Here is a 22,913-nt window from a genome sequence, read left to right as displayed (position 1 = left end):
ACATCATCAACATCATCAACATCAACAACATCATCAACAACATCATCAACATCAACATCATCATCAACATCATCAACAACAACATCATCAACAACATCATCAACAACATCATCAACAACATCATCAACATCAACAACATCATCAACAACATCATCATCAACATCATCAACAACAACATCATCATCAACATCATCAACAACAACATCATCAACATCATCAACAACAACATCATCAACAACATCATCAACAACATCATCAACAACATCATCAACATCATCAACATCATCAACATCATCAACATCAACAACATCATCAACAACATCATCAACAACATCATCAACAACATCATCAACAACATCATCAACAACATCATCAACAACATCATCAACAACATCATCAACAACATCATCAACATCAACAACATCATCAACAACATCATCAACATCATCAACATCAACAACATCATCAACAACATCATCAACAACATCATCAACATCATCAACATCATCAACATCATCAACATCATCATCAACATCAACATCATCATCAACATCATCATCAACATCATCAACATCATCAACATCATCAACATCATCAACATCATCAACATCAACAACATCATCAACAACATCATCAACATCAACATCATCATCAACATCATCAACAACAACATCATCAACAACATCATCAACAACATCATCAACAACATCATCAACATCAACAACATCATCAACAACATCATCATCAACATCATCAACAACAACATCATCATCAACATCATCAACAACAACATCATCAACATCATCAACAACAACATCATCAACAACATCATCAACAACATCATCAACAACATCATCAACATCATCAACATCATCAACATCATCAACATCAACAACATCATCAACAACATCATCAACAACATCATCAACAACATCATCAACAACATCATCAACAACATCATCAACAACATCATCAACAACATCATCAACAACATCATCAACATCAACAACATCATCAACAACATCATCATCAACATCATCAACATCAACAACATCATCAACAACATCATCAACAACATCATCAACAACATCATCAACAACATCATCAACATCATCAACATCAACAACATCATCAACATCATCATCAACAACATCATCAACATCATCATCAACATCATCAACATCAACAACATCAACATCATCAACATCATCATCAACAACATCATCAACAACATCAACAACATCATCAACACCAACATCATTAACAACATCAACATCATCATCATCAACATCATCAACACCAACATCATCAACACCAACATCACCACCACCACCATCACCACAACCATCATCACCATCACCACCACCATCACCACAACCATCATCACCATCACCACCACCATCATCACCACCACCACCATCACTACCATCACCACCACCATCACCACCATCACCACCATCACCACCACCATCACCACCACCATCACCACCACCATCACCACCACCATCACCACCACCACCATCACCACCATCACCACCATCATCACCACCACCACCATCACCACCATCACCACCATGACCATCATCACCACCACCATCACCATCACCACCACCACCATCACCATCACCACCACCACCACCACCACCATCATCACCACCACCACCATCACCATCACCACCATCATCACCACCACCACCATCACCATCACCACCACCACCACCATCACCACCATCACCACCACCACCATCACCACCACCACCATCACCACCACCACCATCACCACCACCATCATCACCATCATCATCACCACCACCACCATCATCACCATCATCACCACCACCACCATCATCACCACCATCATCACCACCACCACCATCACCATCACCACCATCACCACCACCACCATCACCACCACCACCACCACCACTATCACCACCATCACCACCACCACCACCATCACCACCACCACAACCACCACCACCATCACCACCACCACCATCACCACCACCACCATCACCACCACCATCACCACCATCACCACCACCACCATCACCACCATCAACACCACCACCACCACCATCACCACCATCACCACCATCACCACCACCATCATCACCACCACCACCATCACCACCATCACCACCACCATCACCACCACCATCACCACCACCACCATCATCATCACCACAACCACCACCACCATCACCACCACCACCATCACCACCACCACCACCATCACCACCACCATCACCACCATCAACACCATCAACACCACCACCATCACCACTATCACCACCACCACCACCATCATCATCACCACCACCACCACAACCACCACCACCATCACCACCATCACCATCACCACCATCACCACCATCACCACCACCATCACCACCACCACCATCACCACCATCACCACCACCATCACCACCATCATCATCACCACCACCATCACCACCATAAACACCACCATCATCACCACCACCACCATCACCACCACCATCATCATCACCACAACCACCACCACCATCACCACCACCACCATCACCACCATCACCATCACCACCACCATCATCATCACCACCACCATCACCACCATCAACACCACCATCATCACCACCACCATCATCATCACCACAACCACCACCACCATCACCACCACCACCATCACCACCATCACCACCACCACCACCACCACCATCACCACCATCAACACCACCATCATCACCACCACCACCACCATCACCACCACCATCATCATCACCATCACCACCATCAACACCACCACCATCACCACCATCACCACCATCACCACCACCACCACCATCACCACCATCACCACCACCATCACCACCACCACAACCACCACCACCATCACCACCACCACCATCACCACCACCACCATCACCACCACCATCACCACCATCACCACCACCACCATCACCACCATCAACACCACCACCACCACCATCACCACCATCACCACCATCACCACCACCATCATCACCACCACCACCATCACCACCACCACCATCATCATCATCACCACAACCACCACCACCATCACCACCACCACCACCACCATCACCACCATCAACACCACCACCACCACCATCACCACCATCACCACCATCACCACCACCATCACCACCATCACCACCATCACCACCACCACCATCATCATCATCACCACAACCACCACCACCATCACCACCATCAACACCATCAACACCACCACCATCACCACTATCACCACCACCACCATCATCATCACCACCACCACCACAACCACCACCATCACCACCATCACCATCACCACCATCACCACCATCACCACCACCATCACCACCACCACCATCACCACCATCACCACCACCATCACCACCATCATCATCACCACCACCATCACCACCATCAACACCACCATCATCACCACCACCACCATCACCACCACCATCATCATCACCACAACCACCACCACCATCACCACCACCACCATCACCACCATCACCACCACCATCATCATCACCACCACCATCACCACCATCAACACCACCATCATCACCACCACCACCATCACCACCACCATCATCATCACCACAACCACCCCCACCATCACCACCACCACCACCATCACCACCATCATCACCACCACCACCACCATCACCACCACCATCATCATCACCACAACCACCATCACCACCATCACCATCACCACCATCACCACCATCACCACCATCACCACCACCACCATCACCACCACCACCATCACCACCACCATCATCATCACCACCACCACCATCACCACCATCACCACCACCACCATCACCACCACCATCACCACCACCACCATCACCACCATCACCACCACCATCATCACCACCATCACCACCACCATCACCACCACCACCATCACCACCATCACCACCACCACCACCATCACCACCATCACCACCACCACCACCATCACCACCACCATCACCACCACCACCATCACCACCACCATCACCACCACCACCATCACCACCATCACCACCACCATCATCACCACCACCACCACTATCACCTCCACCACCACCATCACCACCATCACCATCACCACCACCACCATCACCACCATCACCACCATCACCACCACCACCATCACCACCATCACCACCACCACCATCACCACCACCATCACCACCACCACCATCACCACCACCATCACCACCACCACCATCACCACCACCATCACCACCACCACCATCACCACCATCACCACCACCATCATCACCACCACCACCACTATCACCTCCACCACCACCATCACCACCATCACCATCACCACCACCACCATCACCACCATCACCACCATCACCACCACCACCATCACCACCATCACCACCACCACCATCACCACCACCATCACCACCACCACCATCACCACCACCATCACCACCACCACCATCACCACCACCATCACCACCACCACCATCACCACCATCACCACCACCATCATCACCACCACCACCACTATCACCTCCACCACCACCATCACCACCATCACCATCACCACCACCACCATCACCACCATCACCACCATCACCACCACCACCATCACCACCATCACCACCACCACCATCACCACCACCATCACCACCACCACCATCACCACCACCATCACCACCACCACCACCACCATCATCACCACCACCACCATCACCACCACCATCACCACCACCACCACCACCACCATCACCTCCACCACCACCATCACCACCATCACCATCACCACCATCACCATCGCTGATTTCCCTTCTCTCTCTGCAGTTGGATCCGACCACTCCAGTCTCATCCCTCAAACATCTCATCCAACGGCAGAGTGAGCGTAGCCACACGTCTCTGTCCGTCACCTGATGAAGTCGGTTGTAATTCATCTTAATTTGGAGCTTTCGTGACTGCAGGAATTGCTCTTTAGTTCATCTTCTTGGTTCTTTCGGTAAAGCCATCACGTAGAAGGGACGAAAAATTAAACTTAATGAAATAAAATAATTCTCACGACGTTTCGGCTACAACGCAAGCAGCCGTCTTCAGGCGTATGTGGAAAGCCTCCCCGTAGAGGCGGTTAAATTTCGATGTAAAGCTTCTTTCGTGACTGCAGGGATTCATCTTCTTGGTTCTTTCGGTAAAGTCATCAAGTAGAAGGGAATAAAAATAAAACTTAATAAAATAAAATAATTCTCGCGACGTTTCGTAGAAGGGAATAAAAATAAAACTTAACAAAATAAAATAATTCTCACGACGTTTCGTCGTGAGAATAAATTTATTTTACGACGTTTCGTCGTGAGAATTATTTTATTTTATTATTTTTATTATTTTATTACTTCCCTTCTACGTGATGCCTTTACCGAAAGAACCAAGAAGATGAATCCCTGCAGTCACGAAAGCTTTCAATCGAAATAGACTCTTTGGTTCTTTCGGTAAAGTGACGTATGAAGATAAAGTTAAATGCTAGCGTGCGACGTTTCGATTGCAACAGAAGCAATCGTTATCAGGCACAAATGAAATAGAAACACAAATATGGTATACTTAGAAATGTAATGTAACAGAGAGTCGGATAACATGACAGTCAACACCCTACCTATACACCACTACACTACACTATACACTACACTACACTATACACTACACTATACACTACACTACACTATACACTACTACACTACACACTACACTATACACTACTACACTACACTATACACTACTACACTACACTATACACTACTACACTACACTATACACTACACTATACACTACTACACTACACTATACACTACACTATACACTACTACACTACACTATACACTACTACACTACACTATACACTACTACACTACACTATACACTACTACAACAGAGAATCGGATAACATGACAGTCAACACCCTACCTATACACCACTACACTACACTATACACTACTACACTACACTATACACTACACTATACACTACTACACTACACTACACTATACACTACTACACTACACTATACACTACACTATACACTACACTATACACTACACTATACACTACACACTATACTATACACTACTACACTATACACTACACTATACACTACTACAACAGAGAGTCGGATAACATGACAGTCAACACCCTACCTATACACCACTACACTACACTATACACTACACTATACACTACACTACACTACTACACTACACTATACACTACTACACTACACTATACACTACTACACTACACTATACACTACACTACTCACTACAATACACTACTACACTACACTATACACTACTACACTACACTATACACTACTACACTACACTATACACTACACTATACACTACACTATACACTACACTATACACTACACTATACACTACTACACTACACTACACACTACAATACACTACTACACTACACTATACACTACTACACTACACTATACACTACACTATACACTACACTATACACTATACACTACACTATACACTACTACACTACACTATACACTACGACAACAGAGAGTCGGATAACATGACAGTCAACACCCTACCTATACACCACTACACTACACTATACACTACTACACTACACACTACAATACACTACTACACTACACTATACACTACTACACTACACTATACACTACTACACTACACTATACACTACACTATACACTACTACACTACACTATACACTACTACACTACACTATACACTACTACACTACACTATACACTACTACACTACACTATACACTACTACACTACACTATACACTACGCTATACACTACTACACTACACTATACACTACTACACTACACTATACACTACTACACTACACTATACACTACTACACTACACTATACACTACTACACTACACTATACACTACTACACTTCACTATACACTACACTATACACTACTACACTACACTATACACTACTACAACAGAGAGTCGGATAACATAACGGTCAACACCCTACCTATACACCACTACACTACACTATACACTACTACACTACACACTACAATACACTACTACACTACACTATACACTACTACACTACACTATACACTACTACACTACACTATACACTACTACACTACACTATACACTACACTATACACTACACTATACACTACTACACTATACACTACTACACTACACTATACACTACTACACTACACTATACACTACACTATACACTACTACACTACACTATACACTACACTACACTATACACTACTACACTACACTATACACTACACTATACACTACTACACTACACTATACACTACTACACTACACTATACACTACTACACTACACTATACACTACTACACTATACACTACTACACTACACTATACACTACACTATACACTACTACACTACACTATACACTACTACACTACACTATACACTACTAAACTACACTACTACACTACACTATACACTACTACACTTCACTATACACTACACTATACACTACTACACTACACTATACACTACTACACTACACTATACACTACTACACTACACTATACACTACTACACTACACTATACACTACACTATACACTACACTATACACTACACTATACACTACTACACTACACTATACACTACTACACTACACTATACACTACACTATACACTACTACACTACACTATACACCACTACACTACACTATACACTACTACACTACACTATACACTACACTATACACTACTACACTACACTATACACTACTACACTACACTATACACTACACTATACACTACTACACTATACACTACTACACTACACTATACACTATACACTACTACACTACACTATACACTACACTATACACTACTACACTACACTATACACTACTACACTACACTATACACTACTACACTACACTATACACTACTACACTTCACTATACACTACACTATACACTACTACACTACACTATACACTACACTATACACTACTACACTACACTATACACTACTACACTACACTATACACTACTACACTACACTATACACTACTACACAACACTATACACTACACTATACACTACACTATACACTACTACACTATACACTACACTATACACTACTACACGACACTATACACTACACTATACACTACTACACTACACTATACACTACTACACTACACTATACACTACTACAACAGAGAGTCGGATAACATAACAGTCAACACCCTACCTATACACCACTACACTACACTATACACTACTACACTACACACTACAATACACTACTACACTACACTATACACTACTACACTACACTATACACTACTACACTACACTATACACTACTACACAACACTATACACTACACTATACACTACACTATACACTACACTATACACTACTACACTACACTATACACTACACTATACACTACTACACTACACTATACACTACTACACTACACTATACACTACTACTATACACTACACTATACACTATACACTACACTATACACTACTACACTACACTATACACTACGACAACAGAGAGTCGGATAACATGACAGTCAACACCCTACCTATACACCACTACACTACACTATACACTACTACACTACACACTACAATACACTTCTACACTACACTATACACTACTACACTACACTATACACTACTACACTACACTATACACTACACTATACACTACTACACTACACTATACACTACTACACTACACTATACACTACTACACTACACTATACACTACTACACTACACTATACACTACTACACTACACTATACACTACACTATACACTACTACACTACACTATACACTACTACACTACACTATACACTACTACACTACACTATACACTACTACACTACACTATACACTACTACACTACACTATACACTACTACACTTCACTATACACTACACTATACACTACTACACTACACTATACACTACTACAACAGAGAGTCGGATAACATAACGGTCAACACCCTACCTATACACCACTACACTACACTATACACTACTACACTACACACTACAATACACTACTACACTACACTATACACTACTACACTACACTATACACTACTACACTACACTATACACTACTACACTACACTATACACTACACTATACACTACACTATACACTACTACACTATACACTACTACACTACACTATACACTACTACACTACACTATACACTACACTATACACTACTACACTACACTATACACTACACTACACTATACACTACTACACTACACTATACACTACACTATACACTACTACACTACACTATACACTACTACACTACACTATACACTACTACACTACACTATACACTACTACACTACACTATACACTACTACACTACACTATACACTACACTATACACTACTACACTACACTATACACTACTACACTACACTATACACTACTAAACTACACTACTACACTACACTATACACTACTACACTTCACTATACACTACACTATACACTACTACACTACACTATACACTACTACACTACACTATACACTACTACACTACACTATACACTACTACACTACACTATACACTACACTATACACTACACTATACACTACACTATACACTACTACACTACACTATACACTACTACACTACACTATACACTACACTATACACTACTACACTACACTATACACTACTACACTACACTATACACTACACTATACACTACTACACTACACTATACACTACTACACTACACTATACACTACACTATACACTACTACACTATACACTACTACACTACACTATACACTATACACTACTACACTACACTATACACTACACTATACACTACTACACTACACTATACACTACTACACTACACTATACACTACTACACTACACTATACACTACTACACTTCACTATACACTACACTATACACTACTACACTACACTATACACTACACTATACACTACTACACTACACTATACACTACTACACTACACTATACACTACTACACTACACTATACACTACTACACAACACTATACACTACACTATACACTACACTATACACTACTACACTATACACTACACTATACACTACTACACGACACTATACACTACACTATACACTACTACACTACACTATACACTACTACACTACACTATACACTACTACAACAGAGAGTCGGATAACATAACAGTCAACACCCTACCTATACACCACTACACTACACTATACACTACTACACTACACACTACAATACACTACTACACTACACTATACACTACTACACTACACTATGCACTACTACACTACACTATACACTACTACACAACACTATACACTACACTATACACTACACTATACACTACACTATACACTACTACACTACACTATACACTACACTATACACTACTACACTACACTATACACTACTACACTACACTATACACTACTACACTACACTATACACTACTACACAACACTATACACTACACTATACACTATACACTACACTATACACTACTACACTACACTATACACTACACTATACACTACTACACTACACTATACACTACTACACTACACTATACACTACTACACAACACTATACACTACACTATACACTATACACTACACTATACACTACTACACTACACTATACACTACACTATACACTACACTATACACTACTACACTACACACTACAATACACTACTACACTACACTATACACTACTACACTACACTATACACTACTACACTACACTATACACTACACTATACACTACACGAAACACTACACTATACACTACTACACTACACTATACACTACACTATACACTACACTATACACTACACTATACACTACTACACTACACTATACACTACACTATACACTACTACACTACACTATACACTATACTATACACTACTACACTACACTATACACTACTACACTACACTATACACTACTACACTACACTATACACTACACTATACACTACACGAAACACTACACTATACACTACTACACTACACTATACACTACACTATACACTACACTATACACTACACTATACACTACTACACTACACTATACACTACACTATACACTACTACACTACACTATACACTACACTATACACTACTACACTACACTATACACTACTACACTACACTATACACTACTACAACAGAGAGTCGGATAACATAACGGTCAACACCCTACCTATACACCACTACACTACACTATACACTACTACACTACACACTACAATACACTACTACACTACACTATACACTACTACACTACACTATACACTACTACACTACACACTACAATACACTACTACACTACACTATACACTACTACACTACACTATACACTACTACAACAGAGAGTCGGATAACATAACGGTCAACGCCCTACCTGGTTGATTACGTTCTTCCTGAGAATGCTACATTTGAGAGCGAGAGATCAAACACAGAACCAGAGACACACAGACAGACATATAGACAGACATATAATCAGACAGATATCACAGAGATACATACCACAGACAGACCTCTCTGTCTGTCACCTGGTGAAGTTGTAATTCGCTGTCGACACTTCACGTAGCTCACCTTGCAAATGTTCTGGATTTGCCCCCGTCGTTGAGTTGTGCGCCTTTTGGCGTCATCTGGTCCAACACCATGTGAGACTAGGCTCTAAGGAAAGCTGTCTCGGGTGTGGACCAATCAACTTCAAGGACCATGTGAGACTAGGCTCTAAGGAAAGCTGTCTCGGGTGTGGACCAATCAACTTCAAGGACCATGTGAGACTAGGCTCTAAGGAAAGCTGTCTCGGGTGTGGACCAATCAACTTCAAGGACCATGTGAGACTAGGCTCTAAGGAAAGCTGTCTCGGGTGTGGACCAATCAACTTCAAGGACCATGTGAGACTAGGCTCTAAGGAAAGCTGTCTCGGGTGTGGACCAATCAGCTTCAAGGACCATGTGAGACTAGGCTCTAAGGAAAGCTGTCTCGTGTGTGGACCAATCAACTTCAAGGACCATGTGAGACTAGGCTCTAAGGAAAGCTGTCTCGGGTGTGGACCAATCAACTTCAAGGACCATGTGAGACTAGGCTCTAAGGAAAGCTGTCTCGGGTGTGGACCAATCAGCTTCAAGGACCATGTGAGACTAGGCTCTAAGGAAAGCTGTCTCGGGTGTGGACCAATCAACTTCAAGGACCATGTGAGACTAGGCTCTAAGGAAAGCTGTCTCGGGTGTGGACCAATCAACTTCAAGGACCATGTGAGACTAGGCTCTAAGAAAAGCTGTCTCGGGTGTGGACCAATCAACTTCAAGGACCATGTGAGACTAGGCTCTAAGAAAAGCTGTCTCGGGTGTGGACCAATCAACTTCAAGGACCATGTGAGACTAGGCTCTAAGGAAAGCTGTCTCGGGTGTGGACCAATCAACTTCAATGACCATGTGAGACTAGGCTCTAAGAAAAGCTGTCTCGGGTGTGGACCAATCAACTTCAAGGACCATGTGAGACTAGGCTCTAAGGAAAGCTGTCTCGGGTGTGGACCAATCAACTTCAAGGACAGTGCATATCATTATCATCATCAGAGTTGTTTTTTTTTGCATTTTGACTGCTTGTGTTGTGGTTATTGCAAACATGATGCCTTGTATAAAGGTGTCAGTTTTTGTACCAGTTGAAAGGGTAAAAACCTATTACTATACTACACTATACACTACACTATACACTACTACACTATACACTACTACACTACACTATACACTACACTATACACTACTACACTACACTATACACTACTACATTATACACTATACACTACTACACTACACTATACACTACTACACTACACTATACACTACACTATACACTACTACACTACACTATACACTACTACACTATACACTATACACTACACACTACACTATACACTACTACACTACACTATACACTACTACACTACACTATACACTACTACACTACACTGTACACTACTACACTATACACTACTACACTATACACTACACTATACACTACTACACTATACACTACACTATACACTACTACACTATACACTACTACACTACACTACTACACTATACACTACTACACTACACTACTACACTATACACTACTACACTACACTACTACACTATACACTACTACACTATACACTACTACACTATACACTACTACACTACACTACTACACTATACACTACTACACTACACTACTACACTATACACTACTACACTACACTACTACACTATACACTACTACACTATACACTACTACACTATACACTACTACACTATACACTACTACACTATACACTACTACACTATACACTACTACACTATACACTACTACACTATACACTACACTACACTACTACACTATACACTACGTTCTCACCGCTTCTCTCCGTCCTCTCGGCAGTCCCGAAGCTCTACCCTTCCCGCCAGAGCTTGCGCCTCGAACCACGTGAGTGGTGACACACACACACACCTCTGTGGGTCTCTGTGAGTCTCTGTGGGTGTCTGTGGGGTGTCTGTGGGTCTCTGTGTGTCTCTGTGAGTCTCTGTGGGGTGTCTGTGGGTCTGTGTGGGTCTCTGTGAGTCTCTGTGGGTGTCTGTGGGTGTCTGTGGGTCTCTGTGGGTCGCTGTGGGTCTCTGTGAGTCTCTGTGGGTCTCTGTGGGTGTCTGGGGGTCTCTGTGGGTCTTTGTGGGTCTCTGTGGGTGTCTGGGGGTCTCTGTGGGTCTCTGTGGGTCTCTGTGAGTCTCTGTGGGTCTCTGTGGGTCTCTGTGTGTCTCTGTGGGTGTCTGTGGGTGTCTGTGGGTCTCTGTGTGTCTCTGTGGGGTGTCTGTGTGTCTCTGTGGGTCTCTGTGGGTGTCTGTGAGTCTCTGTGGGTCTCTGTGAGTCTCTGTGGGTCTCTGTGGGTGTCTGGGGGTCTCTGTGGGTCTCTGTGGGTCTCTGTGGGTGTCTGGGGGTCTCTGTGGGTCTCTGTGGGTCTCTGTGAGTCTCTGTGGGTCTCTGTGGGTCTCTGTGTGTCTCTGTGGGTGTCTGTGGGTGTCTGGGGGTCTCTGTGTGTCTCTGTGGGGTGTCTGTGTGTCTCTGTGGGTCTCTGTGGGTGTCTGTGAGTCTCTGTGTGTCTCTGTGGGTCTCTGTGGGTCTCTGTGGGTCTCTGTGTGTCTCTGTGGGTCTCTGTGAGTCTCTGGGGGTCTCTGTGAGTCTCTGTGGGTCTCTGTGAGTCTCTGGGGGTCTCTGTGGGTCTCTGTGGGGTGTCTGTGGGTCTCTGTGGGGTGTCTGTGGGTCTCTGTGGGTCTCTGTGAGTCTCTGTGGGTCTCTGTGAGTCTCTGTGTGTCTCTATGGGTCTCTGTGAGTCTCTGTGGGTCTCTGTGTGTCTCTGTGTGTCTCTATGGGTCTCTGTGAGTCTCTGTGGGTCTCTGTGAGTCTCTGGGGGTCTCTGTGGGTCTCTGTGAGTCTCTGTGGGGTGTCTGTGGGTCTCTGTGGGGTGTCTGTGGGTCTCTGTGGGTCTCTGTGAGTCTCTGGGGGTATTTGTGAGTCTCTGTGGGTCTCTGTGAGTCTCTGTGGGTCTCTGTGGGTCTCTGTGGGTCTCTGTGAGTCTCTGTGAGTCTCTGGGGTGTCTGTGGGTGTCTGTGGGTCGGTGTCTGTGGGTGTCTGTGGGTCTCTGTGTGTCTCTCTGTGAGTCTCTGTGGGTCTCTGAGTCTCTGTGGGTCTCTGTGTGTCTCTATGGGGTCTCTATGGGTCTCTGTGGGTCTCTGTGTGACCTCTGTGTGACCTCTGTGTGACCTCTGCAGGGGGTCGCGTGTTGGCGGATGAGGAGGTGTTACAGGATCTGCCCCTTGGCTCCGATGGGACCCTCTACCTGCGAGACCTGGGACCCCAGGTCGCGTGGACCACCGTGAGTAGTAGTGTATAGTGTAGTGTAGTAGTGTATAGTGTAGTGTAGTAGTGTATAGTGTAGTGTAGTAGTGTATAGTGTAGTGTAGTAGTGTATAGTGTAGTGTATAGTGTAGTGTAGTAGTGTGTAGTGTAGTGTAGTAGTGTATAGTGTAGTAGTGTATAGTGTAGTAGTGTAGTGTAGTGTATAGTGTAGTAGTGTAGTGTAGTGTGTAGTGTATAGTGTAGTGTATAGTGTAGTGTAGTAGTGTGTAGTGTAGTGTAGTGTGTAGTGTAGTGTAGTAGTGTGTAGTGTAGTAGTGTATAGTGTAGTAGTGTAGTGTATAGTGTAGTAGTGTAGTGTAGTGTGTAGTGTATAGTGTAGTGTGTAGTGTATTGTAGTAGTGTATAGTGTAGTGTATAGTGTAGTAATGTATAGTGTAGTGTATAGTGTAGTGTATAGTGTAGTAGTGTATAGTGTAGTGTAGTAGTGTATAGTGTAGTGTATAGTGTAGTAGTGTATAGTGTAGTGTATAGTGTAGTAATGTATAGTGTAATGTATAGTGTAGTGTAGTGTATAGTGTAGTAGTGTATAGTGTAGTGTAGTGTATAGTGTAGTAGTGTATAGTGTAGTGATGTATAGTGTAGTGTATAGTGTAGTAGTGTATAGTGTTGTGTGTAGTGTATAGTGTAGTAGTGTATAGTGTAGTGTAGTGTATAGTGTAGTAGTGTATAGTGTTGTGTGTAGTGTATAGTGTAGTGTGTAGTGTATAGTGTAGTGTATAGTGTAGTAATGTAGTGTATAGTGTAGTAGTGTATAGTGTAGTAGTGTATAGTGTAGTGTAGTAGTGTATAGTGTAGTGTAGTAGTGTATAGTGCAGTGTAGTGTATAGTGTAGTGTAGTAGTGTATAGTGTAGTGTATAGTGTAGTGTATAGTGTAGTGTAGTAGTGTATAGTGTAGTAGTGTATAGTGTAGTGTAGTAGTGTATAGTGTAGTGTAGTAGTGTATAGTGTAGTGTATAGTGTAGTAGTGTATAGTGTAGTGTAGTAGTGTATAGTGTAGTGTAGTGTATAGTGTAGTGTATAGTGTAGTGTAGTAGTGTAGTGTAGTAGTGTATAGTGTAGTGTATAGTGTAGTGTTGTAGTGTATAGTGTAGTGTATAGTGTAGTGTATAGTGTAGTGTAGTAGTGTATAGTGTATAGTGTAGTGTATAGTGTAGTGTATAGTGTAGTGTAGTAGTGTATAGTGTAGTGTAGTAGTGTAGTGTATAGTGTAGTAGTGTATAGTGTAATAGTGTATAGTGTAGTAGTGTATAGTGTAGTAGTGTATAGTGTAGTAGTGTATAGTGTAGTAGTGTATAGTGTAGTGTGTATAGTGTAGTGTGTATAGTGTAGTGTGTATAGTATAGTGTAGTAGTGTATAGTGTAGTAGTGTATAGTGTAGTAGTGTATAGTGTAGTAGTGTATAGTGTAGTGTGTATAGTGTAGTAGTGTATAGTGTAGTGTGTATAGTATAGTGTAGTAGTGTATAGTGTAGTAGTGTATAGTGTAGTGTATAGTGTAGTAGTGTATTGTGTAGTAGTGTATAGTGTAGTAGTGTATAGTGTAGTAGTGTATAGTGTAATAGTGTAGAGTGTAGTAGTGTATAGTGTAGTAGTGTATAGTGTAGTAGTGTATAGTGTAGTAGTGTATAGTGTAGTGTGTATAGTGTAGTGTGTATAGTGTAGTGTAGTAGTGTATAGTGTAGTGTATAGTGTAGTAGTGTATAGTGTAGTAGTGTATAGTGTAGTAGTGTATAGTGTAGTGTAGTAGTGTATAGTGTAGTGTAGTAGTGTATAGTGCAGTGTAGTGTATAGTGTAGTGTAGTAGTGTATAGTGTAGTGTATAGTGTAGTGTATAGTGTAGTGTAGTAGTGTATAGTGTAGTAGTGTATAGTGTAGTGTAGTAGTGTATAGTGTAGTGTAGTAGTGTATAGTGTAGTGTATAGTGTAGTAGTGTATAGTGTAGTGTAGTAGTGTATAGTGTAGTGTAGTGTATAGTGTAGTGTATAGTGTAGTGTAGTAGTGTAGTGTAGTAGTGTATAGTGTAGTGTATAGTGTAGTGTTGTAGTGTATAGTGTAGTGTATAGTGTAGTGTATAGTGTAGTGTAGTAGTGTATAGTGTATAGTGTAGTGTATAGTGTAGTGTATAGTGTAGTGTAGTAGTGTATAGTGTAGTGTAGTAGTGTAGTGTATAGTGTAGTAGTGTATAGTGTAATAGTGTATAGTGTAGTAGTGTATAGTGTAGTAGTGTATAGTGTAGTAGTGTATAGTGTAGTAGTGTATAGTGTAGTGTGTATAGTGTAGTGTGTATAGTGTAGTGTGTATAGTATAGTGTAGTAGTGTATAGTGTAGTAGTGTATAGTGTAGTAGTGTATAGTGTAGTAGTGTATAGTGTAGTGTGTATAGTGTAGTAGTGTATAGTGTAGTGTGTATAGTATAGTGTAGTAGTGTATAGTGTAGTAGTGTATAGTGTAGTGTATAGTGTAGTAGTGTATTGTGTAGTAGTGTATAGTGTAGTAGTGTATAGTGTAGTAGTGTATAGTGTAATAGTGTAGAGTGTAGTAGTGTATAGTGTAGTAGTGTATAGTGTAGTAGTGTATAGTGTAGTAGTGTATAGTGTAGTGTGTATAGTGTAGTGTGTATAGTGTAGTGTAGTAGTGTATAGTGTAGTGTATAGTGTAGTAGTGTATAGTGTAGTAGTGTATAGTGTAGTAGTGTATAGTGTAGTGTAGTAGTGTATAGTGTAGTGTAGTAGTGTATAGTGCAGTGTAGTGTATAGTGTAGTGTAGTAGTGTATAGTGTAGTGTATAGTGTAGTGTATAGTGTAGTGTAGTAGTGTATAGTGTAGTAGTGTATAGTGTAGTGTAGTAGTGTATAGTGTAGTGTAGTAGTGTATAGTGTAGTGTATAGTGTAGTAGTGTATAGTGTAGTGTAGTAGTGTATAGTGTAGTGTAGTGTATAGTGTAGTGTATAGTGTAGTGTAGTAGTGTAGTGTAGTAGTGTATAGTGTAGTGTATAGTGTAGTGTTGTAGTGTATAGTGTAGTGTATAGTGTAGTGTATAGTGTAGTGTAGTAGTGTATAGTGTATAGTGTAGTGTATAGTGTAGTGTATAGTGTAGTGTAGTAGTGTATAGTGTAGTGTAGTAGTGTAGTGTATAGTGTAGTAGTGTATAGTGTAATAGTGTATAGTGTAGTAGTGTATAGTGTAGTAGTGTATAGTGTAGTAGTGTATAGTGTAGTAGTGTATAGTGTAGTGTGTATAGTGTAGTGTGTATAGTGTAGTGTGTATAGTATAGTGTAGTAGTGTATAGTGTAGTAGTGTATAGTGTAGTAGTGTATAGTGTAGTAGTGTATAGTGTAGTGTGTATAGTGTAGTAGTGTATAGTGTAGTGTGTATAGTATAGTGTAGTAGTGTATAGTGTAGTAGTGTATAGTGTAGTGTATAGTGTAGTAGTGTATTGTGTAGTAGTGTATAGTGTAGTAGTGTATAGTGTAGTAGTGTATAGTGTAATAGTGTAGAGTGTAGTAGTGTATAGTGTAGTAGTGTATAGTGTAGTAGTGTATAGTGTAGTAGTGTATAGTGTAGTGTGTATAGTGTAGTGTGTATAGTGTAGTGTAGTAGTGTATAGTGTAGTGTATAGTGTAGTAGTGTATAGTGTAGTAGTGTATAGTGTAGTAGTGTATAGTGTAGTAGTGTATAGTGTAGTAGTGTATAGTGTAGTAGTGTATAGTGTAGTGTAGTAGTGTAGTGTATAGTGTAGTAGTGTATAGTGTAGAGTAGTGTATAGTGTAGTAGTGTATAGTGTAGTAGTGTATAGTGTAGTAGTGTATAGTGTAGTAGTGTATAGTGTAGTAGTGTATAGTGTAGTGTGTATAGTGTAGTGTGTATAGTGTAGTAGTGTATAGTGTAGTGTAGTAGTGTATAGTGTAGTAGTGTATAGTGTAGTGTATAGTGTAGTAGTGTATAGTGTAGTAGTGTATAGTGTAGTAGTGTATAGTGTAGTAGTGTATAGTGTAGTAGTGTATAGTGTAGTAGTGTATAGTGTAGTAGTGTATAGTGTAGTAGTGTATAGTGTAGTAGTGTATAGTGTAGTAGTGTATAGTGTAGTGTATAGTGTGTATGTTGTAAGCTGAGTGGAGTGTCTGCCTGGGCAGGTGTTTCTCACCGAGTACGCCGGACCGCTGCTGATCTACCTCGTACTGTACCTGCGCCCGGCGCTCATCTACGGAGCCTCCCCCCGATCCTCCAGCCCCCACCTCGTTGTCCAGTGAGTCGCTCACTCGCTCACTCACTCGCTCGCTCACTCGCTCGCTCACGCGCTCACTCACGCGCTCACTCACTCACGCGCTCGCTCACGCGCTCGCTCACTCACGCGCTCACTCACGCACTCATGCGCTCGCTCACGCGCTCACTCACTCGCTCGCTCACTCGCTCGCTCACTCACTCACGCGCTCGCTCACGCGCTCGCTCACGCGCTCGCTCACGCGCTCGCTCACTCACGCGCTCACTCACGCACTCATGCGCTCGCTCACTCGCTCACTCATTCGCTCGCTCACTCGCTCACTCGCTCACTCATTCGCTCACTCGCTCACTCATTCGCTCGCTCACTCGCTCACTCGCTCACTCGCTCACTCATTCGCTCACTCGCTCACTCACGCGCTCGCTCGCTCACTCACGCGCTCGCTCGCTCACTCACTCACTCACGCGCTCGCTCACTCATGCGCTCGCTCGCTCACTCACTCGCTCGCTCACTCACGCGCTCACTCACTCGCTCACTCGCTCGCTCACTCACTCATTCACCCACTAACTCACTCACTCACACGCTCACTCAGTCGCTCACTCAGTCGCTCACTCACTCACTCACACACCCACCCACTCACACACCCACCCACCCACTCACCCACTCACCCACCCACTCACACACCCACCCACTCACCCACCCACTCACCCACTCACACACCCACCCACCCACTCACCCACCCACCCACCCACTCACACACCCACCCACTCACCCACCCACCCACCCACTCACCCACCCACCCACTCACACACCCACCCACTCACCCACCCACCCACCCACTCACTAGCTCACTGCGTGTGTTGTTGCTGTGCTTCACCGTTCCCTCTTCGTCCGTGGACCGAGTACCTTGCCCCCCCCCTCTCCCCCCCACCCTCCCCCCCCTCCCTCTCACCCAGCCTGGCCTGTCTCTGCCACTCGCTGCATTTTGCCAAGCGCCTGCTGGAGACCGTCTTTGTCCACCGCTTCTCGCACGGAACGATGCCCCTACGGAACATCTTCAAGGTGCCGCCCCGCGGGAGACGTTGACCACCTCGCCTGGTCCACAGGAGGTCGTGGGTTCAATCCCTGACACCACAGTGGCTAGTGGAGACGTTGACCACCTCGCCTGGTCTACAGGAGGTCGTGGGTTCAATCCCTGACACCACAGTGGCTAGGGGAGATGTTGACCACCTCGCCTGGTCCACAGGAGGTCGTGGGTTCAATCCCTGACACCACAGTGGCTAGTGGAGATGTTGACCACCTCGCCTGGTCCACAGGAGGTCGTGGGTTCAATCCCTGACACCACAGTGGCTAGTGGAGATGTTGACCACCTCGCCTGGTCTACAGGAGGTCGTGGGTTCAATCCCTGACACCACAGTGGCTAGTGGAGACGTTGACCACCTCGCCTGGTCCACAGGAGGTCGTGGGTTCAATCCCTGACACCACAGTGGCTAGTGGAGATGTTGACCACCTCGCCTGGTCTACAGGAGGTCGTGGGTTCAATCCCTGACACCACAGTGGCTAGTGGAGATGTTGACCACCTCGCCTGGTCCACAGGAGGTCGTGGGTTCAATCCCTGACACCACAGTGGCTATTGGAGATGTTGACCACCTCGCCTGGTCTACAGGAGGTCGTGGGTTCAATCCCTGACACCACAGTGGCTATTGGAGATGTTGACCACCTCGCCTGGTCTACAGGAGGTCGTGGGTTCAATCCCTGACACCACAGTGGCTAGTGGAGATGTTGACCACCTCGCCTGGTCCACAGGAGGTTGTGGGTTCAATCCCTGACACCACAGTGGCTAGGGGAGATGTTGACCACCTCACCTGGTCTACAGGAGGTCCTGGTAGATGTTGACCATCTCGCCTGGTCTACAGGAGGTCGCGGTAGATATTCACCACCTCGCCTGGTCTACAGGAGGTCGTGGTAGATGTTGACTACCTCGCCTGGTCCACAGGAGGTCGTGGTAGATGTTGACCACCTCGCCTGGTCCACAGGAGGTCGTGGTAGATGTTGACCACCTCGCCTGGTCTACAGGAGGTCGTGGTAGACGTTGACCACCTCGCCTGGTCTACAGGAGGTCGTGGTAGATGTTGACCACCTCGCCTGGTCCGCAGGAGGTCGTGGTAGACGTTGACCACCTCGCCTGGTCTACAGGAGGTCGTGGTAGATGTTGACCACCTCGCCTGGTCTACAGGAGGTCGTGGTAGATGTTGACCACCTCGCCTGGTCTACAGGAGGTCGTGGTAGATGTTGACCACCTCGCCTGGTCCGCAGGAGGTCGTGGTAGACGTTGACCACCTCGCCTGGTCTACAGGAGGTCGTGGTAGATGTTGACCACCTCGCCTGGTCTACAGGAGGTCGTGGTAGATGTTGACCACCTCGCCTGGTCTGCAGGAGGTCCTGGTGGATGTTGTTGACCACCTCGCCTGGTCTACAGGAGGTCGTGGTAGATGTTGACCACCTCGCCTGGTCCACAGGAGGTCGTGGTAGATGTTGACCACCTCTCCTGGTCCACAGGAGGTCGTGGTAGATGTTGACTACCTCGCCTGGTCCACAGGAGGTCGTGGTAGATGTTGACCACCTCTCCTGGTCCACAGGAGGTCGTGGTAGATGTTGACCACCTCTCCTGGTCCACAGGAGGTCGTGGTAGATGTTGACCACCTCGCCTGGTCTACAGGAGGTCGTGGTAGATGTTGACCACCTCGCCTGGTCTACAGGAGGTCGTGGTAGATGTTGACCACCTCTCCTGGTCCACAGCAGGTCGTGGTAGATGTTGACCACCTCGCCTGGTCTACAGGAGGTCGTGGTAGATGTTGACCACCTCGCCTTGTCTACAGGAGGTCGTGGTAGATGTTGACCACCTCGCCTGGTCTACAGGAGGTCGTGGTAGACGTTGACCACCTCGCCTGGTCTACAGGAGGTCGTGGTAGATGTTGTTGACCACCTCGCCTGGTCTACAGGAGGTCGTGGGTTCGATCCTGGACCATAATATGTCTGTCTGTGTCTTTGTCTATGTGTGAGTGTGTGAGTGAGTGGCTGAGTGGATTAGTGGGTGAGTGAGTAGTTGACTGGTTTAGTGGGTGAGTGGGTGAGTGAGTGAGTGAGTGTGTGGGTGGGTGAGTGAGTGGCTGAGTGGATTAGTGGGTGGGTGAGCGAGTGAGTGTGTGGGTGGGTGAGTGAGTGGCTGAGTGGATTAGTGGGTGGGTGAGCGAGTGAGTGGGTGAGTGAGTGGATTAGTGTGTGAGTTTTTGTCTGTCTGTGTGTGACTGTGTGTCTGTGTGTGTGTGTGTCTGTCTGTGTGTGACTGTGTGTCTGTGTGTGTGTGTGTCTGTGTGTGTCTGTGTGTGTGTGTGTCTGTGTGTGTGTGTGTCTGTGTGTGTGTCTGTGTGTGTGTGTGTCTGTGTGTGTGTGTGTGTGTCTGTGTGTGTGTGTGTCTGTGTGTGTGTGTCTGTGTGTGTGTCTGTGTGTGTCTGTGTGTGTGTCTGTGTGTCTGTGTGTGTCTGTGTGTGTGTCTTTGTGTGTGTGTCTGTGTGTGTGTGTATCTGTGTGTGTCTGTGTGTGTGTGTGTATCTGTGTGTGTGTGTGTCTGTGTGTGTGTGTCTGTGTGTGTGTGTC

The 22,913-nt window shown here is 44.4% G+C and overlaps 1 protein-coding gene across 9 annotated transcripts in view; it reads left to right on the top strand.

The window, feature by feature from the left end:
* The window catches only part of LOC144954532 (very-long-chain enoyl-CoA reductase-like), a 53,085-nt gene that overhangs the window by 22,253 nt on the left and 7,919 nt on the right, over positions 1 to 22,913 (top strand). For all 9 annotated transcript variants that reach the window (XR_013641256.1, XR_013641259.1, XR_013641261.1 and 6 more), the window contains exons 3-7: positions 4,813 to 4,864; positions 13,510 to 13,554; positions 14,892 to 14,995; positions 19,171 to 19,283; positions 20,213 to 20,318. Coding sequence is in view for 2 of the 9 variants with exons in the window: in XM_078885004.1 (XP_078741130.1) it covers positions 4,813 to 4,864; positions 13,510 to 13,554; positions 14,892 to 14,995; positions 19,171 to 19,283; positions 20,213 to 20,318 (420 nt within the window). In the remaining 7 variants the exon portion in view is untranslated. The remainder of the gene's footprint in view (positions 1 to 4,812; positions 4,865 to 13,509; positions 13,555 to 14,891; positions 14,996 to 19,170; positions 19,284 to 20,212; positions 20,319 to 22,913) is intronic.

The sequence above is a fragment of the Lampetra fluviatilis genome, unplaced genomic scaffold, assembly GCF_964198595.1.
Source record: "Lampetra fluviatilis unplaced genomic scaffold, kcLamFluv1.1 SCAFFOLD_147, whole genome shotgun sequence".
NCBI lineage: Eukaryota > Metazoa > Chordata > Hyperoartia > Petromyzontiformes > Petromyzontidae > Lampetra > Lampetra fluviatilis.
This window is presented reverse-complemented; position numbering and strand designations above follow the sequence as displayed.